This window comes from Aspergillus melleus (assembly GCF_016097325.1).
Source record: "Aspergillus melleus strain CBS 546.65 chromosome Unknown contig7, whole genome shotgun sequence".
Taxonomy (NCBI): domain Eukaryota; kingdom Fungi; phylum Ascomycota; class Eurotiomycetes; order Eurotiales; family Aspergillaceae; genus Aspergillus; species Aspergillus melleus.
In genome coordinates, this window is record NW_025763376.1 from 2,894,086 (window position 1) to 2,918,486 (window position 24,401).

At 49.1% G+C, this 24,401-nt stretch overlaps 10 protein-coding genes and 1 non-coding gene across 11 annotated transcripts; 6 read left to right on the forward strand and 5 right to left on the reverse strand.

Moving 5' to 3' along the window:
• Positions 1-361: 361 nt before the first annotated feature.
• LDX57_011950 (uncharacterized protein) lies at positions 362-4,802 on the forward strand (the record flags this gene model as incomplete). Its single annotated transcript, XM_046093684.1, has 7 exons — positions 362-535; positions 594-891; positions 945-1,185; positions 1,242-2,301; positions 2,357-2,622; positions 2,687-4,628; positions 4,680-4,802. The coding sequence occupies 7 exons, from the start codon at positions 362-364 to the stop codon at positions 4,800-4,802; spliced, it is 4,104 nt and encodes a 1,367-aa protein (XP_045949662.1).
• A 243-nt stretch (positions 4,803-5,045) lies between these two features.
• Positions 5,046-5,573, reverse strand: LDX57_011951 (gamma-glutamylcyclotransferase family protein; the record flags this gene model as incomplete). The annotated part of the gene is made up of 1 exon (XM_046093685.1): positions 5,046-5,573. One exon carries the CDS (start codon positions 5,571-5,573, stop codon positions 5,046-5,048), a length of 528 nt encoding a protein of 175 aa, XP_045949663.1.
• Positions 5,574-7,344: 1,771 nt separating this feature from the next.
• On the reverse strand, positions 7,345-8,513 carry LDX57_011952 (uncharacterized protein). The gene is made up of 2 exons (XM_046093686.1): positions 7,636-8,513; positions 7,345-7,570 (listed from the first exon to the last, which is right to left on the reverse strand). The coding sequence occupies exons 1-2, from the start codon at positions 8,209-8,211 to the stop codon at positions 7,454-7,456; spliced, it is 693 nt and encodes a 230-aa protein (XP_045949664.1). The 5' UTR covers positions 8,212-8,513; the 3' UTR covers positions 7,345-7,453.
• Positions 8,514-9,977: 1,464 nt separating this feature from the next.
• On the forward strand, positions 9,978-10,049 carry LDX57_011953. The gene has a single exon. It is a non-coding gene; the product is annotated as a tRNA-Gly (tRNA).
• A 267-nt stretch (positions 10,050-10,316) lies between these two features.
• Positions 10,317-11,096, forward strand: LDX57_011954 (alpha/beta fold hydrolase; the record flags this gene model as incomplete). The annotated part of the gene is made up of 1 exon (XM_046093687.1): positions 10,317-11,096. The coding sequence occupies one exon, from the start codon at positions 10,317-10,319 to the stop codon at positions 11,094-11,096; it is 780 nt and encodes a 259-aa protein (XP_045949665.1).
• Positions 11,097-12,264: 1,168 nt separating this feature from the next.
• On the forward strand, positions 12,265-12,804 carry LDX57_011955 (uncharacterized protein; the record flags this gene model as incomplete). The annotated part of the gene is made up of 1 exon (XM_046093688.1): positions 12,265-12,804. One exon carries the CDS (start codon positions 12,265-12,267, stop codon positions 12,802-12,804), a length of 540 nt encoding a protein of 179 aa, XP_045949666.1.
• A 976-nt stretch (positions 12,805-13,780) lies between these two features.
• On the reverse strand, positions 13,781-14,673 carry LDX57_011956 (uncharacterized protein; the record flags this gene model as incomplete). The annotated part of the gene is made up of 1 exon (XM_046093689.1): positions 13,781-14,673. The coding sequence occupies exon 1, from the start codon at positions 14,663-14,665 to the stop codon at positions 13,781-13,783; it is 885 nt and encodes a 294-aa protein (XP_045949667.1). The 5' UTR covers positions 14,666-14,673.
• Positions 14,674-15,359: 686 nt separating this feature from the next.
• Positions 15,360-15,761, forward strand: LDX57_011957 (RidA family protein; the record flags this gene model as incomplete). The annotated part of the gene is made up of 1 exon (XM_046093690.1): positions 15,360-15,761. The coding sequence occupies one exon, from the start codon at positions 15,360-15,362 to the stop codon at positions 15,759-15,761; it is 402 nt and encodes a 133-aa protein (XP_045949668.1).
• A 2,492-nt stretch (positions 15,762-18,253) lies between these two features.
• On the forward strand, positions 18,254-20,535 carry LDX57_011958 (putative ferric-chelate reductase (Fre2); the record flags this gene model as incomplete). Its single annotated transcript, XM_046093691.1, has 2 exons — positions 18,254-18,849; positions 18,915-20,535. 2 exons carry the CDS (start codon positions 18,254-18,256, stop codon positions 20,533-20,535), a joined length of 2,217 nt encoding a protein of 738 aa, XP_045949669.1.
• A 439-nt stretch (positions 20,536-20,974) lies between these two features.
• Positions 20,975-22,174, reverse strand: LDX57_011959 (uncharacterized protein; the record flags this gene model as incomplete). The annotated part of the gene is made up of 1 exon (XM_046093692.1): positions 20,975-22,174. The coding sequence occupies one exon, from the start codon at positions 22,172-22,174 to the stop codon at positions 20,975-20,977; it is 1,200 nt and encodes a 399-aa protein (XP_045949670.1).
• A 1,691-nt stretch (positions 22,175-23,865) lies between these two features.
• Positions 23,866-24,135, reverse strand: LDX57_011960 (uncharacterized protein; the record flags this gene model as incomplete). The annotated part of the gene is made up of 1 exon (XM_046093693.1): positions 23,866-24,135. One exon carries the CDS (start codon positions 24,133-24,135, stop codon positions 23,866-23,868), a length of 270 nt encoding a protein of 89 aa, XP_045949671.1.
• Between the last annotated feature and the right edge of the window lie 266 nt (positions 24,136-24,401).

Here is a 24,401-nt window from a genome sequence, read left to right on the forward strand (position 1 = left end):
AGCCCTGTCAGGATGTCCTTTGACTAGTCATAAGGGGCCATTCTTAGTCGCTGCCAAGAAGCCTCTTAGGGTTGCGCCCAAAGGGGAAGTCCGTGGAACTCCGAGAAACTCCGTAGCCGCATTTGGTAATTCCCGATTCGGCCATGCCTTTTTAGTCCGCGTCTTTCGGGAGGAAAAGATCGGACTGCTCCTTGTATCAGGGAGTTCTCTTCACTGTTCTGTACTCGCATTTGTAATTGATGGGCTTATATATCCTGAGAGAACCCTCAAATCGTCAACATGCACACGAGATCACTCTTCAACAAAAGCTTGCAACAGGATCACTTCTGGAAGAACGATCCAGAACGCGGCCCGTGAAACCATGGAGTGCCAGAAAGGCCTTTCACAGGAGCAACTCTCCAGCTCTTCCAGCACCGCAATTGTTGAGCCAGTGGCCTGCAGTATTAAGCAATTTCTGGGGCTAAGAAATAAAGGCGAGCAACAATCAACCAGTGTGGTATTGGAACATGTATCGGTGGAAGGAAGCGGAACGGGTGTAAGTAAAGGCCACCATTTCCATCTGACCATCTAACTGACATGAAATTCACGAACAGTCCCAGCCTGCACCTACAGTGGTGTCAGCAGCCAAGTCTGCCTTTGGTATTCTGAGTCCCATTCAAAACAGGCTAGGCAGTCAATCATCACGGCCCATTCTCCGCGATTTCTCTGCGGCTATGAACCCGGGAGAGATGGTGCTGGTAATTGGAAAGCCAGGCAGCGGATGCACCACGTTTCTGAAGACCCTAGCGGGAATGTGGGATGAGTACAAGAATGTCCAAGGTGAGCTCACTTTGGGCGGTCATTCAATGATGGAGACGATCTCTGAGCGGCCTCAGGATGTAATCTTCTGCGGTAAGTCTCGACTTAGACTATGAGGATGCGTGCACATCTAACAAACGGAAAAGGCGAGTCGGATGATCATTTCCCCAACTTGACGGTAATGGAGACCTTGCGATTTGCCATCAGAGCTCGTTGTGGCCCGGACGTGTCTGGACAAGAGGTCGATGAAATGGTCTCCCAACTGGCTAAGCTTGTTGGTTTGAGCCACGTTATGAACACCAAGGTGGGAGATGCATACATCCGAGGAGTCAGTGGAGGCGAGAGGCGACGAGTATCACTCGCAGAAGCGTTAGCAACATGTGCACGGTATGTATCTATTTTCCGACCGTAGGATGCAAACTCGACTGACAGGCTATACACAGACTTATCTGTCTGGACAACCCCACAAACGGACTTGATTCCTCGACAGCTTTGGAATTCATGGAGATGATGCACGAATGGACTCAACAGAGCCAATGCGTAACGGCAATGAGCGTTTATCAGGGTAGCGACGCCATCATTCCTTATTTCGACAAGGTCGTGGTGATCAACGCTGGCCGCCAGATCTTCTACGGCACCACCGCGGAGGCCAAGGAGTACTTTGTCGGCCTAGGCTTCGAATACTCGCCTACAACGACCATGTCCGACTACTTGAACTCGATGTCAGCGAGCCCCGAGGCTCGGCGTGCAGTTGAAGGTCGCCAATATCAGGTTCCGAGAACGCCAGATGAGCTCCAGAGTGCATTTCGCTCGAGCCAATATTTCAACCAGCTGCAGACTCACGTTCAGGAAGCAAAGTCTCGGCCTACAGTGTTATGGCCCTCGATCTCAGAGCGCTTTGCCCTCCCACTATATCACCAAATATGGCAATGTGCTACTCGCCAGGTGCGCCTCATCACTAGTGACTACAGTTCATGGTTGGTCGAGGCAGCATGCATCACCCTTCAGAGCTTGGTGCTTGGTACGCTATTCCGGGACCAAAAGCGATCAACCCAATCTCTGTTTATCTTCGCATCGGCTCTGTTCTACTCGGTCCTTGTTCCTGCCTTACAATCTATGAGCGAGTTTCGCAACACCTTTACCCAGCGGCCGCTCATTCTAAAGCACAAACGATACCAGCTGTATCGACCCATTGCCTACGCCTTCGGACTCGTCTTGACTGATGTAGTCTGGAAGATTGCAGCCATTTGTTACAATATCCCTTTGTACTTTCTGACAGGTTTCCAACGCTCGCCAGAAAACTTCTTCATTTGGTTTCTGGTCGTGTATGTTGAACATCTGGCCTTGTCCATGTTTTTCCGATCGGTCGCTGTTTTCTCATCCAACATGAACCGGGCTGTACTCCCTGTGGGCCTCTTCTTCAACATGTACGTGCTGTATACCGGACTTTACGTGCCGCCACCTCAGATGCAAGTTTGGCTAGGCTGGCTACGATACCTGAATGTGAGTCGACCCAGTACCCTTCCTAACGCGAGTGACGAATTGCTAACACTAGTAGCCTTTGTACTACGGATTCGAGTCTGTCATGGTGAATGAGTTTGGCAGCCTCAGCTATGAATGCAGTCCAAATGACTTGGTGCCAACCGGCCCCGGATACGACAGTATTCGCAACCAAGTCTGCGCCATTATCGGCTCGCAGCCCGGAGAGCGCCTTCTGTCGGGAATTAGCTACCTGCAGGCTCAGTATGGCTTTGAGCAGTCGCACTTGTGGAGGAATGTCGGCATTAATATTGCCTTTTTCATTGTATTCGCTGTATTGTCCGGGTGAGTCGAATGCTTTCAATTGCTTGAACAGTCGTGCACGCCTGTACAGAGCTAACGGTCATAGAATTGGCATGGAGAGACTCAAGCAGCCAGCTGGTCGCCTCGCTACTGTCTTCTATCGAGGCATGGGATCTAGAGACAAACACTCTAGCAAAAACAGATCGGATAAAGAGAGCGGAGAGATGGAAGACGATGTTCCCCCAGAAATCGCACCCCAGTCTAGCACTGTGCAGCCAGCTCTCAGTCATGCATACGAGCATCACGGCACTCTCACATGGAGAAATTTTAGTCTCGATGTTAAGACCAAGGATGGCGAGCGACGACTGCTTGACAGTCTGGATGGATCTGCCCAGAGTGGCCAGATGAAAGCTCTTATGGGTGTGTCTGGAGCTGGAAAAACTACGCTTCTCAACGCCCTCGCCGGGAGATCGAAGGTAGGAGCCTTAAATGGAACCTTGGAACTTGATGGACAACTCTTGCCAAAGTCTTTCAATGGGCGCATGGGCTATGTACAGCAACAGGATATTCACCTTCCAACCCAGAGCGTTCGTGAAGCCCTGCAGATGACCGCGCAACTACGACAATCGCAACAGCTGTCGTTGAAAGAGAAGTACGCCTATGTCGAGCAGGTTATTGAGTGGCTGAACATGGATTCTATTGCGGATGCCTTGATTGGTGTGCCTGGTGCTGGACTTAACCTCGAACAACGCAAACGGGTTAGTATTGGCGTGGAAATGGCATCGAAGCCCGAGATTCTGTTCCTGGACGAGCCCACTTCCGGCCTCGATGGACAGTCAGCATACTCAATCATTCGTCTTCTGAGGAGATTGGCAGACTCGGGTCAGGCGATTGTGTGCACCATTCACCAGCCGGCTGCCGGTTTGATGAATTATTTTGACGAGCTGTACCTGTTGGGACGTGGCGGTCGGCTAGTGTACGATGGACCTCTTGGAACCGACTGTCGCCTTGCCGTCGACTATTTCGAGCAATTTGCAAGACCTTGCGCTGAGGGCGAGAACCCCGCCGAGTACTTCCTGGACGTCATCGGAGCAGGCGCCCGCAAGGAAGTGAGCCTGGACTGGATGGGGCTGTGGCAACAGAGTGACCTCTACCAAGAAAGGCGCCAGAAGCAAGCAACCCTTGTGAGCTCGAGTCCTCCCGAGTCAACCTCTTCGATCTACGCGGCTCCGTTCCATGTGCAGCTCTGGGTGGTCCTCCACCGGACATGGCTATACTACTGGCGAGAACCTGATTATGCCGCCTCAAAGCTCTGGTTGAACGTGGGACTCGGTCTGATGAACGCAATGACCTATCTACAATCTCCGGCGTCGGAGCGCGGTGCATATAACCGTGTGTTCTCAGCCTTCATGTCCCTAATCGTCGGGCCTCCACTGGGTCTGCAGGTGCAGCCGCGATTCGTCGCGCTGCGAGACATCTTCGTACATCGGGAGAAAGAGAGCCTCACGTACCACTGGCTGACATTTATCTTCTCGGCAATTCTGGTTGAGCTGCCATATGCATTTGTGACCTCGATGGTGTACTGGCTACTGTGGTACTACCCTGTGGGCTATTCCACTGAGCCCATCCGCGCAGGATATAGCTTTCTCATGTACGAGCTATTCGCGATATTTGCCACAAGTTTGGCTCAGCTGTGCGCATCTCTGATGCCAAATCTCGAGGCTGCCTTTGCTGCTAATGGATTCTTCTTTATGTTCTGCAACACCTTTGCCGGTACTCTCTCGCCCAAGTCTGTCACTCCAGCTGGATGGAAATGGTACTATAAACTGTCTCCGCTGTTCTACATGGGTGAAGGCGTCACATCAAACGCATTGCATGATCTTGCCATTCAATGTCAGCCATCCGAGGTGTCTATCTTCAATCCCACGAACGGTACAACGTGTGGAGATTACGCGGCGAACTTCTTGAAGGAAGCTACAGGCTACCTGCTGAACCCCGACAGCACAATTGGCTGCCAATACTGTCGGTATAAGGACGGGCAATCCTATGTAAGTTAATTCTCAACCTTCCAATTTCAAACATGAAAGCTGACCGGACAGTACGTGCAATACGGCTATGAATTTGCTCGCCGCTATTCTAACGTTGGAATTTTCATCGGATTTATCGCCTTCAACTTTACAATGGTGCTGGTTATGACCTACCTCACGCGAGTGAGACGATGATATGTTACTCAAGAGCTTGGCGGATTGGTGTCTGAAACACCGGGAAATCATGAACATTAAGGCGTCAGGGTTTGGCATGGATAGATTTAGAAGGCTGTTTGCTCTATTTTCTGGTTGGATTTCCATGCAATAGTATTATACTCAGCATTAATGATAAATAAAAGGTCGTTCAATTAGTCTACTTCCATTGTTGCAGAAAATATTCTATTAGGAGCTAGTCATAGTAAAATTTCTGGTCTCCCCTCATCCCAATGATTGATACAAATCTCGCAATTGTTTTTCCTTCTTCCATTCTTTCAGATCGAATGTACCTTCCCGTAATTCGTCTTGTTCTCCGTTCCATAAGAAAGTGAACCCTGCTATTGTCTCTCTGACGGTGTCGTCATCATTCAGAAGATCGATAAAACAAAGGCTTGAGCAGTATTTTCCCGTCTCATAGGCTGCGAGCTGATCAAACTGTGTCTGCGACAAGACTTCATAAGCCATGCCGTTTACTGGATTGAGTGGCTTGTCACGAAGGGCAGGGTAGGGGCCCCAAAGCTTGACTTCGTAACCTACGACTCTCGCACGACGCATGACGGGAGGGGTTTGTGTCTTTGGCAATTTAAGGACTCGAGAGAGCGTATCCGGGTCCATGAGCGTCCCGTAAAAGAAGCAATATGCCCGTCGGAAGGGTTCTGGAGACTTGTCGTTCTCAGCAGAATGGTCAGATGCGCAGGCCTCTTGTGCGCGCAACTTGCGCATCATCAAGGGCATGGGCCTTTCGCTCATTGCGCGGGTAGTTGGATGCTGCCTATAAGAGCCAGCAGACCAGAGGAGGGAGGTGAGGCTGTAACCTTTGCTTGATCTGTGCTGTAATGCGATCGAGGGAGAAAGGAAAAAGGAGATGATGGGAGCTCTCTTTTCGGATTGACAGACGGAGGCATTACGTCAGCGGTACCTGGATCCCCTTCTACGTCGGTAGATGCCTGAGAAATTATGCAGAATTGAATGAATAGGGGCACTTACAGTGCTGTGATTATGTGCAAGCTGCAAACAACTAGATGTAATGCAGGCATTCTTTGAAGTCTTTCCCCTGCCAGATTGGTGGCCGGAATAGAGAAGACAGCACCAAAAGTCTGGCCATTTGAATCATCAGGCTAACAGCTGGCTTGAAATCAGAGGCCAACGAAGGAACCACAGAGTAAGGAGGAACCAGATATTTTCTTTTCAAGGTGAAATTGGCAGCTATTCTCATGTCGGTCATACGGTAGAGCTATAAGCCCATCTAGGTAATTAGTGGGGTTGGGTGGGGGTACCTAAATTTCCCAATTTCAGTGAATGTATGGAGCCCAGTCAATTCTCTCTACAGTCTCTTGTATCCCTTTTACTTCTGGCAATAAATACTTTGAAGTATACAATGGCAATAACATTACAGAAGGCGTTTTTGGTCGCTGCGTCCTCCGCAAAGGGCATACCTTTCAAGTACCTGCGACAAAATCTTAACTGAACGATGGCCTCTACCGTAGAGCGCGAATGAGAGGATTTTCGAAGATCCCTCGTAGGGCCTTGACAAGTATTGTAAAGATCTCGAGGAGGCAAATGTCACGAGTTTGCCCATTCCCTTTATGATCCATACGATTAACCCGAGGTCACGATCGAAGTAGACAGCGACCGAAGAAGGAAAAGACCGAAGATAATGTTGCAAAGAAAACCTTGCAATTTAGCAGACTTCTCAAAGTGACTGATGCAAGCTAGTGACCTACAATTACCCCTGTTGCTCTAGCGTAAGTCGATTATACACGCTCTTATGGCTGTCTGGAAGACTGAAATAAGAAGACTCATCCATCTCTGATACTCTTGTCCCGCAAACCTTATACAACACATTGTTTCTTTTGTGGTTCTTTTGAAAGAAAGATATTGGTGTTTTCGAAGTGCTGTCAGTCCTTGAGCTCAAGTTGCTGGGAGAATGCTATGGTCAAGGTTTCTTAAGCTTTGATATGCTAAGATAATTAAGCTTCTTCTTTCTAGAGAGAACGAAGAGCAGTGGAGAAGTATTTCGTCAAGAAGGAAAAAAAAATCAACTGATGCCAATCCATAAAAGCATCACAATTGAACTTTCTTTGTCTTGTCAGAGATCTAGACCTATGAGTGCTAGGAACAGTGCTCCTAGGAAGTATTACATGGTTAAGGGTTTGACCTTGATGAAAGCCACTTGGATAGGCCAATATATCGGGTCCATTCTACTTGAGTGAGTAAGTGTACTCAATTTAAGTAGAATATAAGCTTTCACCTAAGCTCACCAAGTGTGCTTGCGGGACTTGGCTCAACAGGCTGTACTACAATTTGACTCACGGGGGAGTAGACAGGCAGCCTGACATTCCCTTCCTCTATTTGCCTGTGTATTTTGTCATATGATTCCATCATGACATCTACTGCATATGCTCTCCTGTATGTCAATCCACGGTGTTAATTCTCTATAAATACGAACCTTCCACTTGTGAAACAGAGAATATGGGATCTATACTGTAGATGATTCATAGAATGATATTATTGGAATGAAGCACAACATGTCTGAATACAGAAAAAGTAGACTATAAAAACAACATTGACAATTATTGAGCCAGCTCTTAGTAACTATGATTTCCCCAAACCTCCTAGGGTGACCAAAGCTATTGCTTCCCACTGCTTCCTTCACCAGGTTCATTACTGCTCGGACTTGGAGCGCTTCTCGAGTGCATCATGCTCTGATATAGTAGCGCCGCCAAGGTGACTCCGATCGTAGCCGCCTAGAGGATGAGTCAGATATCTCTCTCTCATGGGGTAAAAGGATTATTCTTCGTTCAATGCTCACCAGCGACAGATCAAATCCCTCCGCAACCTCCAGCTCCCATTTCGGTCGCTTAATCGGCAAATACACAGACACCATATCGGTCAACTTCGCTACCATCACCAACGACCCATTGTGATAGACGTGCGTCCGGTACTTCCAGATATCCTGTCCGCGGACCTCGAGCATCACGTCCTCACCGTCCCCGCTCGCATTCTTGAAATGCACGTCGAACTTGTCCTTCAGCGCGTGTAACCGCGGCGCGATGGTGGCGATGGGTTTCGCATCGTCGTTGTCGCTGTCTCCCGGAAGATGCACGAACCATGTTACTCCCATTCGTTTGCGACGGATCTCAAAGAGAGGGAGGCCCGAGGCGTCGCGGACGTGTCGTCGCTGAGATAACGACGCTACCTCACCGTCCACGGAGAACAGCGTTTCCAAAGCGGAGCTATTGTCGGATCGGGTGGATATTGTGAAATCGCCGCCCGTCCAGGTCTTGGTGTGTTGTTTGACTACCAGGGATGTAGGGCGTGAGGCGACATGGTCTGGTCGGATAGAGAGCGGCTGTTTCAGCATTGCGAGCGTTGAATCTGACGGCATGATGCTGGATAAACTATGCAATATCCAAGCCTGCGGGTGAAAAGGAGTAAATATTGTGGGTGTCTTTCGTGTTCAGACTCGTTCTAAAAAGTCGGCGTGGTCCTGTGGCCTTTTATATCAGCGCGGTTCAATCGCATGTGGGGGATTTTCACAGCAAAACTATCAGAATTCCTGACCGGCCAAACTCCAAACAGTACCTAACACACAACACGAGTGGTCCGCAGACGCAAGGCTTTACACCCAAATACGAGGGGCCCGTAAGCGCAAGAGAGCAGCGGGCCATCGGGCACGCTACGTGCTAGTCCCCCACGCCATGATCTCATTTTATAGGCCTGAGCTCGCTCCGCCCAGCCTTTGCGGGTCGTTCATTTCAAAAAACTCGCTCTGGTCTTAACTGACATTGGCAATAATTGGCCATCAGAAAAGGGAGGATGCCCCAGCCACTGATGACAGCATAAGGCGATCTTACCATATTTAGACCGATTTTTTCCCTGAGTTCTCACGATGAGTCGATTTGGGACCTGTGACTGGAGTTTCTTATCTGATTAAGATTTTTGAAGCCGCAGTGGTCCCTTGGATTATCTCTGTGGCGTTAATTCTAAATGAATTAGCGCTCGGTTTTTCCTGTTTGGGATAACAAAATGCAGGATCAAGCTTAGTCATCATATCTGCATCCCTCATCTCATACAACTGTCAAAGATAATTCGCACGCTCGCGAAATTGGCTAAGACGAATGATAGACCCTTCATTGCTCTGTTGTCTTGCGGCTCGGGAGGTTGGGTCTGCTTGCTCTCGTCACTTGACGATCGAGGATGAGATTGGGTGCTAAAATATATTCACATTTTGAAGAAGTTTCCAGGCGTGTGTTTGTTAAATAGAACATAGAACGCATGCGTTCGATGCAATTTTTGGATTCTAGTATTGATTTATAAATGAATCTACAGAAGAAAACAGCAAGCCTGTTTCCAGGAAAACCCCCGACAGACGAAAGACTGCAGTCAGTATGAGGATCGAAGAACGCGAGCGGAAAGACCAAGAACCGTAGGGCTGGAAAGTAATAAGCGTATCTTAAGGTCTATCTGATGTTGCAGGTTTGCTAGAGGTATGGAGGGTTGTTCTTACATGCCTATGGTATCATAGATGGCGGTCATCATTCACATGATCGCTACAAAGCCAAGAGCAACTAAGAGCACGCTCGTATAGAGTCTTCGGACCATCTCATAGAACAGCTTCATTTGTAGCATGCAAGCAAGACAGATCTCCATGAGACGGTGTATTGGAGGGCTCTGACCTCCATGTTGGTGGTATCATAGCTTGGTCATATGGCCGTTGCTACTCTTGTCGGGTATTTTGTGCTCGAGGGGTGGTTAACGGACGAACCTGAAACAAAGTCTCTAGTTTGAACCTTTTTTGAATTGGTGGGTCAGTTTGCTCTTTTGTTTTTCATGTTCAGTCTTAATTTTGTCTCGACATTTTGTACTTTTGACTGTGATGTCATGCATCATGACCCACAACACGGGATATATATCCGGAGATGTCAACCATCTTATAGCGAACTGACGCCGGTTAAATCATGGCTAGATATCAACGAGACACCAAGAGAATATGTGGACCTATTGAGCTGAAATAACACAATTCTATGTCCGCAAAGCAAAGACCTCGATAAACTTGCCAGACATGCATAATCAAACCCTGCTTCTCTTCCATAGCACTGATATGCTTCAGAGACATATAGATCAAGAATTAACGCTTATTAATAACAACCGGCGTTGGTAGTGTAACGGTTATCATCCTTGCCTTCCAAGCAAGGGACCCGGGTTCGACTCCCGGCCGACGCATCATTTCTCTCATTCTTTCTTTTTTGTGTCTTTTTTGTTCTTTCCCAACCAACCAACCCACACTTAACCAAGCCCATTGATATAATGCGCCTTATTATATTTTATCTGGGCCGAAAGGATCGAAATCCTGCCCGTTAATTAAGCGCCTCACTCCGCCCCCCTCTTTCGTTTCATCCTCCAACATAACCATTCATCCTGTCCAGGTGAGCTCCCTCTCGGTAGTCAGTACTCGTGTTCTCTTCTTTTCTACTATTCAATATCCCCGGAATGACACCCAATTCTGAACTCTTCTTCCAGTCGCACAACCCTGGCCATGAATCCATTCTCCTCATCCACGGCGCGTGCGGCACCGGCGCCGAGTTCAACGATATCGTCTTCCCCCTGACCAAGGCAGATTATCATCTGCTGATCCCCGATCTCCCCGCCCACGGCCAATCCACACACATCACCCCATTCACTGTGGAATCCGCCGGGGAACGCCTCCTCCAGCTGATCGCCGATCACGCACATAATGGCGCCGCCCACGTCGTCGGGATGAGTCTCGGCGCGCACATCGCCGCATACATAGCGGGGCGTGCACGACCGGGTCAAATCCTATCGCTGGTCGCAACCGGCTATAGCACCTTCCAGCCTCCGACGTTCTTGATTCCGTTCATTACGGTGCCCATGTATGCACTGCATCATACGCTTCAACTTGTTTTCAAACCCTCCGTTGAGATCCAGCAGTGGATGCGCGGGGAGAGTTCCTATGCGCTTATCGCGGAGGTGGCGCGGACGCTTCTGAACCCCCGCGTGTTGCAGGATATTCCCGTGCGGACGCTTGTGATCGCCGCGGCGAAACCGACCATGGGGATTTCGGATCGTCCGCAGAGTGCGAAATGGTTGTTTGGTGCTGTGGTGGGGGGCGCGGAGAATGGGAGTCGGGTCGTGCAGCATCGGGGCGTGAGGCATCCGTGGCATGTGGAGGAGGCCGGGCAGTTTGCTGAGATGGTAAGGCGGTGGGTTGGGGGGTTGGAGCTTGGGGAGGAATTTGAGGATATTCAGTGATTTTCTGTCTCTTTTTGTTGGGCTGTATGTAGTTCTGCTGTCTCTGTGTATATACTTGTACCTGGAGTGGGCTTGCTTCAACTGGGCTTGAGTGGAGAGGTTTGATTGGTTTGTCTGTGATTTGTTTTAGGCTGAAGAATTGTGCTCCATGCTACTTCAAACCTTCGATGCTTAAACAAGCTCTGTCTTGCGCAAGTCCTAGTTTTGTTAACTCGGCCGTCAAAGTGTATAGCATGCCTGATCACATTCAAACTTCCGGTTACGGGTTCGCCACGGAAGTTGTAGAACTCGGAGAGTTTCATTGGACACTCATTCACCGGCCTGAGCAATCCAAGCTTGTACCTCATCAACAATGAAGGCCATTTAGGATGTTCACATGAGCTTGACTTGAATGGGATAATGCTCAATGACTTGTGGGAATAGTTGGTTGATCTTCCTGGCATGAAGTTGGCATCATGGTTTCTGGTGCCGCGTTGACGTCAATCGGTACGGGCCCAGTGTGAAGAGGTAAGCTTGCTATTGGGCCGTGAGAAGTATCTCTAGTTCAATTCAAACCGATCAGTACCAATGCATCCGGCTTGATATTGAAGCTATACTATCTCTGAATGCTCGCTGGTCGCTGGTGAGTTCCTGACCTTCTCGTCCCATGCGTATCGGCCAGTCTATTGTATGCGCAAGGAATGTCATGGTGTTTGCACCAGTTAGATTGTGGAGATTCTTGAACAAACTGAATCTGTCAGTGTTTGGCATTTGGGAATATCACATTTATCGTGGATGGACATGGGTGGAGTAGGAGTTTGTTTTTCCTTTTGAGCAAGAATCGCATGCTTTGTGCCGGTGACCCCTTCTGAAAAAGGGTATCCCACTTAGATAAGTATGGGACCTTGGTGAAATCTAGAATTGGCCGCAGGAAGGAATGGGAATTGAAGACAGCTGGAGGAGATGGAGACAAGCCGAGCATAAATCTTAGTCACCATACACAGCATAACTCAATCATGTTGTTGACTGACCCTTTGTTTATTGGTTCATCCCTCACTATGACATACATACACCTATTGACATTCATCTTCTCTGCCTTTTCCCTTTTGCATCTTCTGTACCCTTTTTGTCATCCACTCGAGTCTCTGCACTTCTCTTCAACAGCGCTCCTCATGTTTCCATCTCCATTATGGATTATTTGACCTTCTTCAGCAATACCTGGGTCCACGAGTACGTCGATTTTGAAAGACCATATCCTTCACGATGGGCGATCGTTAAACTCATATTCGAACATCCCCACCAGCAAATCGGGCGATACGAGAATGAAGTACTCGAGCCTTCAACCCCGTCCTACTCGCAAGCCACCTTCCTCTGTCGCAGCGTGCGGGAGCCATCCCGCGAGGCCTTCCTCAGAGTGTACATGCAAGTCCCACACTTAGGCACCGAAGATGCATCTCATGCTATCCGATCGGCACAGGCAGGTAGTCGCACCCATGATGACATCGAAGCTCTAGTTCTGTTCAGGGACAGGTGTGCAAAGCATCTCCCTAGGTGTTTGGGCGTCAAGACAGTAAAACAAGATAATACCGGGCTGGTTCCGGGTGGATACATGTCTTATCTCCTGTGGGAGAAATTACCTGGTGTCTGCCTCGATGAGGAAAGAGTTTGGTCTTTGGATAGGACTGAGCGAAATGCCGTGAGAGAATCGTTTAAAGCTGCGTACAAGTAAGTTTTGATGTCTATACCTACGATATAATTGGCCTGAATGCTCAGGCTTTCCGGCTTATGATAGGGAACTTTATGGTTTTGGTCTGAAGCCTCTACACTGTGGTCTGGATCATCTGCTCTGGGACCGGGTGAATGGTACAGTGTGAGTGTTTACTAATACTTACCACATTGCACTACTGAGTCAATGACCCCTTTTGAGTTACATCATTGGATTCAGGTTCACTATTCCAATGTCCTTGGATGATGCTTGGCATGAGAAACTGTTCGCAGTGTGGGGACTGGCCATTCCTCCGAACAATGTTAGATGGTGGGAGACGGATTGGCTGCATGAAGCAATCGAAGGCTGGAAACTTTGATGATGGTATAATTTTCTGGATGATCATGCAAGATTTCATGTGGATCAAAGGCAGTAATAGGTGCTAGGGCTCAATGAAAAATGGGATCGATGGTACAGTGTGATAGACATTTTCTCTATTTTTTGATTATCACGGAGAATTACAGAGCACGATAAACAAGTGATGTAACCACCTAGAGCATAGAAGCAGTACTTATGCTCCGCGATGTTTTCGCTCCTCTCCCAAATACGGAAGGAGTGCGAGGTATGTGGAACCATGCATAGTGATTTCAAGACAGAATTTGGGCCTATCAAGGATTATTTATCGTTAACTACGATTTAGAATTCAGAATAGAAAGGATTCAGGTTATTAAATATTTAGGATCTACCACTTCCCTTTCATATACACATAATTAAGTGTTATTAGAGCAACTAAAATGTGGAAAGAACACATGAAAAGGTAGCTTGATAATATCATGTGAGTTGAAGACGACCCAACCTGTCAACTATACCGCAAAGTCGGAAGAAACGCAAGCAGAATGAACAAAAACTGCATAACCATAAACCAAGTCTACTCCCACTCTCTTCTACTCTATCTAAATCGACCAACCCATATTCAAGCTCGATCAAAGGAAAAATCCAACTACAAAATCCTAAATTCGTGATACAACTCCCCATCCAACAACATCCGTATCTCCCCCACATGCCCCTTTAGCGCACCACAATGGTTGTTGTTGATATCCACCAAAACCCTCAGTTTATTCCTCAAGGTCTGAATGACCCACTCCGCATGCGGCGTATACTCCCCGAGACGAAATTTATTTCTCGCCGGACGCCCCCGCGTACGATGTCCCATATAATCCCTCCATTTGAGATGCGCAGGGGCCAGGGGGTACCGATCATCGGAGCCAGACTTGATATTTAGAACAAGGGATCGGACGTAGAATCGTCTACGGCCGTACAGATCACGTTGACGGTTCTTCTCTGCGGGATCGTCGCTGACGTACGAACCGATCGGGCCGTGGACGATGAACCGCTCTAACAGTGCGTAAAAGCACCAGTGCACGCCGTCTCCATTGCCTTCCGCACCCAGATGCTGGAGACTCTCAGGCACGAGACAGTGGCCGAATATGCGGACGTCGGCGTTGATCTCGTCGATATGCGTGCTTAGACGCGGGACGTTCAGCCATGTGGGCCAGAGTTCGATCTCATTGACGTACATGAGGTCGAGATGGTAGATGGTTTTCGCGGTGTTGGTGAGACGAAGTAAAGCGGTGACCTCATCGTGGAGCTGGTGGTTGAGAAGTAGGAGGGGAGTCGATGTGACGCAAGCGTCGCGGCGGCTGAAGGTCTCGTAGAGGGTGTTGTTGGGGCCAATTCTCCCGCAGACGGTGTATCTGGTGTCTAAGCAGGGTTCTCGACGGACCTTGCCTGTCCAGGGGTTGAGGGGGCGGTTACGAGACGCGTTGAGGGCGTATTGGAAGATGATGGCACGGATTTCAGTGGGAAGAGTGAGAAAAGTGGCCATGATATTATTCTTCCTGTCAGTAGTGGTAAGGGGATGGAGTTGGTGGTAGTGGAGAGAAAGATGGGGTCCGTTAGAATGCCAAGAAACTTAAGTAGATCTGTATCACTTGCCTACTAGGGAAGGTTGAGAAACACTACAGATGCAAAGTGAAGTATGTATGAAAGGATTGAATTGCATCGACACCTCTATAAGAAACGACAAATGGTATCACTATAATTCATAAACATCAAGGAAGGGAAAAAAGAAGCCAGAAAAAAAATAAAAATAAAAGAAAGTCGTAGCCAAGGAGCGTAACTGGAAGCACCACAATCCGAATCCGTTTATGCAGATGTAGTAGATGCTGCACTCGGATGATGTCCGCCGAACTCCTGCATCTCCCGCAATGCATCGGCCCGCCGCGCGATGACATCTCCGCGACGGACGACGTTGCGTAGCGCCTCTCGCGCCTGGATTGATTGCATCGTTACCCCGCACAGGCTGAGCGAGCAGTCGGCCGTGATGTGAATTACTCACTGAGCAGTAATATAGAAATATATATAAGGGTCGTATTCCTCCCCATCACAGATCTGGTCTCACAGCTCTACCAGAATCGGAACCTTGTGCGTCTTCTCAAATATTCAGCCCCCCTACTCCCACATATTACTAAACTTAGACCCAGATTACTATATTCCAGCCTATCTAAGAACAAAACAACATGTCCAATCTCCACTATTACAACTACCCCGGTGTCGGCACCACGAACAACCGCGAATACTCCTACTCCCAATCTGTACGGGTCGGTGATATCGTCAAGTGCTCCGGCCAAGGTGGATGGGATGATGAGGGCAATATTGACGCAAATGACCTACCTGGCCAAATCGAGAGAGCATTCCACAATGTCGAGAAAAACCTTCGGGATGCGGGACTGCAGGGGTGGGAGAATGTGTACTCCGTGCGCAGCTACCACATCTCGCTCGCGGATTCATTCGATTTAATGGTGGAGAAGTTTAGGAAGTTTATGCCCCGCCATCAGCCAATCTGGACGTGTGTGGGAGTGCGAGAACTGGGTATTCCTGGGATGATCGTGGAGATTGAGGTCGAAGCTAAGGTGAACTAGATGGGAATCATTCTCTCGATGTTACCTAGATATTTGTTTCGCACTCTTATGCGCACGTTTGACTTACTCTGGAGGGTGGCAAGAGTGATGTTGGGACCACGCTGGCATTCCATCTCCTTATCGGTCGCAGTTTCGACGCGCTGAGCTATAAATCCTACGAGAATTACCCCGCCTTGTTCCTGACAATAACCCCACTTTCTGACGTAGTAGTAGCACCCCTCTGGCTCCGGTCGTCTCTACCCCGAGGTAAGGGAAAGAGAGGGCTACCCAGGAGCTATATCAGGTTTCTTTCTAAGAGAAAAGGGTAAAAGCTCAAATCAGGTATATGGGGCTTATCAACTAGAAGTATCCTTTTTGTATCATCTAGAGCGTACTTATTAGATTTACTATAGGAAAGGTTAGTAGATAGGTAGGGCGGCTCAGCCACGAATAAGAGAGTAATCCACTGAAACTGCACAACAAGGTAATTGTAAACGCCGGTGGGGGTAGTGGTGGGTTGTGTCTCTTCTCTTGTGGTCCTTCAAATGGCAGCAGTAGCTCATAGTCTTCCACTCATTCTGAAGGTGTTGTCCTAGTATTCGTGAAGATCGCCCGATCAGAGAGGGCAAAGGCCATGGCTCGTGACTTTCGACCGAGCAACGATGCCCAATTCTAGCTTCAATTACTGAGCCCTAACATTGCTTTCTCAAACCCTGTGATATGACCGACAGGCAACAACTTGACTCCATCTCCCATCAGCATGCTATGAGACTATGGGGATCATCTCAGATGTATGGTCTCCCGCCGCTGGAATCTATGGGCGCGTGAGCAGAATAGAGGACACTGGGGACTAAAGCTAGGGTGCTCCTGGCGAGTGATTCAAGTCCCCGTGACTTTTCAGCAGTGTCTTTGTAAATCGCCCCGAAACATGCTATTGTCGTTTTACTCGATCTCACGCCCCTTTAGCGAAGGAATGTTGTACTAAGGTGTGGCTATTTATCCTGGGTGGGTCTGTCTTTATCCCAGTACAAACCCACTGAGCTCGCAACAGCCAATCTGGCTGTATTTCCCCTAACAATGCAAGTTAGAAATGTATGGTCTCCCCTGTTCGCCAGGGAACTGTAAATCCAATGGGGCGTTACGTATGAGGACAGCCTCATTCCCAGTGAAGACATGCAGGCTATGATGAAGCTAGTGGAAAGTCCAGAATACCCAGGAGACTCTATTGTGCTCTGAGAAAAGGGAACAGAGGAACTAAGCCGCATCTGATTACATTTGGTTTGAAAAAAGAGTTGATTGAGTTCTTCGATAATTTTTGGCAAATGCTGGAGCTGTTAAAGGCGGAACTGAGCGCTAGTTTGTTGTAAGGGGAAACGGGCTTAGTTTCCTCTGTTTGGCTGTCTATTTAAGAAGTCCAGAGCCTTGGGAAGGCAATGGCAGCTCGAACAAGAGTAATTCAACGCTCCTAATTACTGAATAAGCTAAAGGACCGCTGTGGAGCATCTCAGGAGCAAGCTTGGCAATTAGACCGCCCGCATAGCTTCTTGAATACACTATAGTCGGCGACAGTGTTACAGACCTCTCTCTACTTTGGAGGCGAGATGAAGCGTTTACTACGCTTTTTTTTCGGCAACCCCCCTCAACAATCTGACGGCAGCGGAGAGCCGGCAGTGAGACCTGTACATTCTATGATAAAAATATGCAGAGGCTTGCTCCAGCACAGTGTTTCGAGGGGCAAGCAAGGTTGGAACGAACGGGATCTTGACAAATCTTGGAGGGAGCTACTGGTGACTGAGGATACTCTGATATCAATTACATGAAGCCATACTTGGGGTGGTTAGAAGACTACCAGGGTCGCCGTAATACAATATAGATAGATGACCGCCGGGGTCTTGGGCCTGGTGTGGACGCTAGTTGGCCGTCCTCTCTCTAGGGTAGTCGTACGACCGACGCCCTGCGATCAGCCTCCCCCTTTGACCTTGTAATTGCTCAGACAAGCCTATGACTGATTTGGGCTTAACACCCCGGTCAGATGTTCTTTACCGGTTTTAGGCCGTTGTGCGGCTTGCGGAGTAGGAGGTACCCTCGTTAGGAAAATTATGCAAGCGAAATACTTGTTCCTATATCCACCCGAGAACAGCCAATAGAAGCAAAACTGCCCCGGAAAATGTGCTCAAACGCCCGCAACACTAGGTAGTGCCAAGCAGTTTACAGGGCTCAATCGCACCAAGAAAGATTGTTTACTTCTTGACCCTGCTGATAAAATGTGCAGGTATGAGACTGGAATAGGCCGAAGCCCAGTCCTGACGGACATGTCTTAGAACCAGCAATCCACCTTCCCACAGGAATTTCTCTCATACTTATCAAATTTTTCACTTTGAAATGACGAGTATTAATCAGGCATTTATTAGCGAGGAACTGATCAGAGGTGAAATAATTCTTGCTTCCTCGCTCTTTTCTGTAACCTCGTGGCCTAATCCGCATCCTCCAACATACACTGCTTATCACCAGCTATGAAGCTGAAGCTTCTGCCATGTCTATGGGCTCTGTTCCTGGTACTCGCAAGTCCCGCCCACAGCGTGGCAGTCGGTCGTGCTGGACATGGCTTCGTCGGGTATGGCATCACGATGTACAGGCCGGCCTGTGCCTTCGCCTGCAAAGCGACAATTTCGAACCCATTAAACTGCACCATGTCCTCGGATCATGAGTATAAGCACATGAAGCGTCACGGGCATTCACATTCAATGGGGGAGCTACCGGTAGGAGAGGGCTGGATGGTGACAGCGTCCCCAAGCGCAGAGTGCTACGCAACGAACAATGCGTTCCTGCAGACACTAGCCTACTGCCTACACTCGTACTGCACAAACGAAGCTAACTCGACGCTACAAAAATTCTGGGAGATGGATGTCGTGGGCCGCCTTCCAGATCAACCGCTCCCAAAGATGAGCTACCAGGAAGCCCTCTATGCTGTTAATGGCACCCCGTTCGTGATCACGAACTCGTCTGTCATCCTATATTCCGCGGGGCTTATAGCAGAAGAGACATTCGTGACTCAGTATCGGACGCTCTCGACCTTCGATAAATTGGAAACTACACATGCACGATATGGGTCCGTCTTATCTTCCGAGTGTAAACTCTCGGGCTTTGAGAAGAATACTAACGCATGTCTTTTAGCCTCGTTCTAATCATCACTGGCGCGGTCATCCCTATTGCATTCTCCTTGTTCCGCTTCCTTCCCTTTCCAGCGGAGTGGATGACAAACTTCGAGGCCAAATATGTGAACCCTCCCCTGATCGTCGCCCGGCACAACGTCCCATACCTCTGGGACACCGCCATGATGCCAACCCGCGGACAGGCCTTCTTTCTCGCATACCTTTTTATTCTGAACGTGGCCCTCTGCTCCGTCGGCATTGAATCTGCACGCGACAGCACATGGTACAAAAACCGCGAACAGGAGATCGTCTCCTACGTGAGCAACCGCGCGGGCTATCTCAGCTTTGCCAATATCCCTCTACTCGTGCTCTACTCGAGCCGAAACAACTTTCTCCTATGGGTGACAAACTGGTCCCATAGTACATACCTACTTACTCACCGATGGATCGCCCTTATCGCCATTGTTGAGGCATGCCTGCACTCGGCCATCTACCTCCAGATCATCGACTCCGACGGCGAGCACACGAGCAAGAGTCAGTTACCCTTCTGGTTCTGGGGAATCATCGGTACACTCTCAATGGTCGTCATGATCCCGGCATCAATCCTTCCTATCCGCCAGAAATTCTACGAGGTCTTCCTCGCCTGGCACGTTTTCTTCTTTCTCCTCGCGATGGTCGGCTGCATCTTACACATCTGGTACCGCTATGCATGGCAATGGGGGTACGAAAACTGGATTTACATGGCGCTTGCAATCTGGGGGTTTGACCGCGTGCTAAGGATTCTGCGTCTTGCTCGTCACGGCCTTCTCAATGCGCATATCAGCGTTGTGGATGACGACTATACGAAAATCGAGATTCCCGAGGTCACGGCCGATGGGCACGTCTATCTATACTTCCCTACCCTAACATGGCGGGTCTGGGAGAACCACCCCTTCTCTGTCCTCAGCGCCACGCGCATTTGCCGCGCAGACTGGCCGAATGCCGCTGTCTCGGAGAGCTCCTCGTCTTCAAGCTCGCTACAGGACCAGAAGGAAATGGGAATTACAACCCTCAAAGACCCAGCAAGCAACATCATCACCGTCAGCGATACGAAGGTCACACCACCAATCTCCCCGTCTCCAAAATCCCGCGGCAATAGTCACTACCACGACGGTCTCACTCTGTACATTCGCACCCACACGGGCATCACTTCCTATCTCCGGGCGTCCCGAGCGACCCTCCCCGTCCTGGTCGAAACAGGATACTACCCGCGCTCCATCCTCGCATCGGAACCCTCCTCTGGAGCAAACGTCCTCGCGTTCGCGGGCGGTGTCGGCGTGACTGCTCTCACATCCACGTTACTACAGCATAGAGGGTATCACAAGCTATTCTGGGCGTCACGGAGCATGGCGCTCGTCGATTCCGTGAGGGAGACGCTTGGGAGCGATCAGTTTGACCGGATGAACCCGGTGCTCTTCACGGAGCGAAGGATGCATATTCCAAGCATTCTGGAGGAGGAGGCGACGAGGGCGCCGGGAATTCCTGTAACTGTTGTTGCTAGTGGGCCTGGGGGCATGGCGGATGAGGTGAGGAGGGAGGTTGCGAGGGTTACTAGAGAGCTAGGAGCTGTTTTTACATTTATGGAGGATTCGTTCAGTTGGTAGATTTACTTCGGCAGTTCGTTTGGAGAACGGAATGCAGTCAGCCGAGGACGGCCGACTGCGCCAAGAAAGATCTACAGCTCAGTACTACATAAGAAGTTAACCCTCCCGTGTTGTTGCGACCTCTATATAGGGCGGTCCGCATTCGATGATGTTGACTTCCAACCATGGTCTTCTTGTATGGATTAGTGGTTAAACGTCTCATTAAGCTGAAAAGGGGTCTAGTGGTAGAAGCGCACCAATCTACTGGCAGACCCCGTAACGCCCGTTGGTGGCAAGACAAATTGTTTCTACCGATTCTATGCTTAATATCGTCGTAGAGATGTGAATGAAAGGGAACTGAGCTGATCTAGTCTCTTTCACGGTTTATGTGGAAGAAATGCTCTATCTACATATTGCAGGTATAAATCTCCACATCAATGAATCGCTAAGTCAAAAGACACTACCAAGGCGTCTCACCGGTTAAGACATATGTTTCGCACTCATCGGCAAGTTCACGACTATCCCATACCCCTTCCCTTCGTCGTAAAGATCGCAAGACAGAAACACCGCGGAGTTGAGTCTCTCGATCCTCGCACGACATGCAGATCAACGTCAAAGCAGGGAGAAGATCTCCGCCGAGCGTAAAACTCGGATGTTTTTGCGACTGGTACATTAAAGCCACAGACTCTGCATTCGACAGAACTTTCTGAGCGCTTTCAATGCTGACTGCGTCATCGAAGGTCGTCAGTTCTGTCACCAGAGTCCATACACTTTGCTCTAAAGCAAAAGATAAATCTTCTGGTCGCTGTTCGGGCGCTGGAATGTCGGATTGCTGAAGAAGCTTGAATCGTGCATTCCAGATGTGGAACGCTTCCCGCGCAGAGCTTAACGCCCTAGTCTCTTGCATCTCAAGCCAACAGCACTCAGAAGGCTGGTGCTCTGGGATAATGACCGGCGACGCAAAAGAAACATTATAGATGACATCCACCCGTTGTAGCATGCTCGATGCTTCTTCGTAACTCGCAAAGGGTTCATATCGGTTGCCCAAGTCAGGTGTCGGATAATCGAAAGGCAGATCTCCGAGCACATTCTCTCCATTATAGAACGCTGCGTCGTTACTAAACTGATAAAAGACTTTGAGTACAGCATTCCTCAGGTCCCGGGGAGCCGACGTCGCCGGGAGTTCCGAGCTGGAGCGCAATAGACCACATCCCGCTTTCAAATGCCGAACAGATTCTTCATAGCGACCCAGTAGCTGCTCAATGCACATGAAAACCACGCAGCAGATTAGAGGAAGGTGGGCATCTATTCCTCGGTGATCTTGGCGAGCGTAATCCTGGATTTGGGCAATGGCTGCGTTGTATTTTTCAATGGCGATAATCTCGGACCTTAGAATCTCGTCTCTAGAGCCATTTTCCCCAGGCCCGCTGAACAGGAAATGCCGGTGGGCAGCCCCTAGCGCACAGAAGGCGTAGTTGAGAGGTGTGGCGATATGAGCGAGCGGCATCGCATAGGAATGCCAAAAGTCGGCCGGATCAGACACGGAGGCCACCTGGTCGAGCAAGAAGAGTTGCGCATGATTTAACAAGATAGGGTCTCTGTCGTTGATAAACAGTCTTTCGGGTAAAACGCGGGGAACTTTGATGAGCCAAGGTTCCATGGCTGCGTGGATATCATTGGGTTGCATTGATGCGCTGGGTTGGCGGCGTGGCAGAAGGGTTCTCCCCAGTCCAGCATCTTTGCATATTTGCTGTAAAAGAAGAATATTGGCTTCGCAATCAGAATTCGCTTTCGGTTTAGGCTTGGGGCCAGGTTTTAATCTAGGAAGTGTCTTATAGCCATCACATGTTCGGCGGTCTTGCTGGCATCGCCGGCAAGTCGGTTTGGTCTCGTCGCATTTCACATGGCGGGCTCTAACCAACCGTCAACTACTGTAGTAGATCTGTGCATGATTGAGATTACCCACTTGCTAGATCCCATTGATCCGGTTAGTATCATCACCTAAGGCACTTGGAGACTGAGTATGGACCGAATGTGGTGACATACCAAGTAATGCACCCCGTTCTCACTCGCGGGGCCTTGGACCGACATTGCTTCTGCTTGTTGGCTTCATCTCCTGCGGCCATTGTAGTGCCAAGCTGGATATGCAAGGGATTATGAATGTAAAAAGCTTCGGGGAATACCGTTTCGACTCCAAAATATCTTGAAGAATCCTGAATCTAGGCACCAGGAACACGGCAGGGACAGGAGGAATTACATAATTCTAGGCTGATGCATTCTCGGGTGGGTCTAGAGGAGAAGTGTACTTGGATTGGCTGCGTCGTAACAATTCTCCAAACCCGAATGGCGGATTGGTCAGTTCATAGATCCGAATCAGTAGTACAATCTGGGGGATCCACTTGTGCCCTGGCTTGCACAGGGACATGATAATGTGGAGGGTTATTTGGCCAATTTTCACTCCATTAGCCATGAATTGATTCCTACGTCTACGTTTAACGAGTTCAGCAAGCTCACGTAGGGCTCAGATCTCACCCCAAAACGCGTTAATTATTACTTCTCATACTTTCGTGGCTGGTAGATAGCCTGGGTTGGCGAATCAGCAATATTACAATATTCCTTAAAGACTCCATTTACTTCCCATAAACGTACTCCGTAGGCGGTTACTGCTACGGTAATCAGTCAAAACTTCCTGAAAGTGGGTCGAGGGCCACTAGGACAAGATTAAGCTTCCTACCCACTGCCTACTCCTACATTAGTATACTTGAACGGAACGTACGGAGTATTTACAGTCCAATTGTCTTATGAGATTACCCTTTGTTATTGGGGAAATTAGATAGATATCAGCAAAGCTTTCTTTGTTACGCCTTCCGCCTTCCACATTACGTATAAAGCCAGGTATCCGCGGTTCGGGCCGAATCTTTTTTTCTTTCTTTCATCCCTTCTAGTATTTAGAATTCAGCTCCGTTGAATATGAATCTTGCATCAATCAAACGTAAGGAAGGGTTGAATACCGCTTTACTGGCACTGGGGGTATATCAAGTCAGAAATACCCCCCACATGGTTTTTGACATAATATAGAATCATAGCGTGAGACAGCTGCGGGATTTGGACCGTGCTATACATGGAATCTGAATCGATTTTAGACGCCTTTTGGCCATCCTCTGCAATCCGGGGGCTAATGAACTATGGTGATTGTAACATGGCATGGTTGTAGGCATGCAAGAGACACGTGCCTAGACCAGCAACCGAACTTTATGACACGAGACGGGACACAATGACTGGCACCGTGGTCATGTCGCATGGTTCCTCTCGTCCTGGCTTTTACGCTGATGTTTTACCTTCTGGAATCCCCTACTTCTCCTCCGTGAGATGCACGTCGGAAATTTCAATAAGCGCCTGAGAACGCTCCTCCTCCGTCTTACACTTCTTGATAGACTTGCGATTCGAGCCAATCGTTTCTCTTACGGTGTCATTGAACATATTGACGTTGCCAACAATCTCCTCCTTCTCCTTGTCCATGAGCATTTTCATGCAGGTGACGTATCTGGTGAAGAATGATGTCGGGTTTGTCGATGTGAACCAGGACATGAACTCGTAGTTTTGAGGCAAGAACTCCGTCATTGTGAAGCAATAAACTGACACACACTCTTTTACGGCGTCGCCCCTGGGTTGTGGCAGGCGTCGGGAAGATACCTAAGCCGGACCGGGCCTTGATGCGGGGAAGGGTTCCGATGGACATGTTATTGTCTTATCACGTTTACACTGATTCATGAAAAGCCGCCCATGACGCATTACCAAGACCCACGAAATACGTCGTCTACCGCCGCAGTCGTTGAAGAGCCTGCCATTACCAGTCAGGGTACGTGAAGTGGCCGCAATATTTTGAC

Bases quoted from the DNA above. Each gene is read 5' to 3' on its own strand.
- LDX57_011952 (XM_046093686.1), bottom strand. From the start codon at position 8,211: ATGCCGTCAGATTCAACGCTCGCAATGCTGAAACAGCCGCTCTCTATC. The intron at 7,571-7,635 runs GTGAGCATTGAA...CTCATCCTCTAG, and splicing joins AGGGATTTGATCTGTCGCTG to GCGGCTACGATCGGAGTCAC.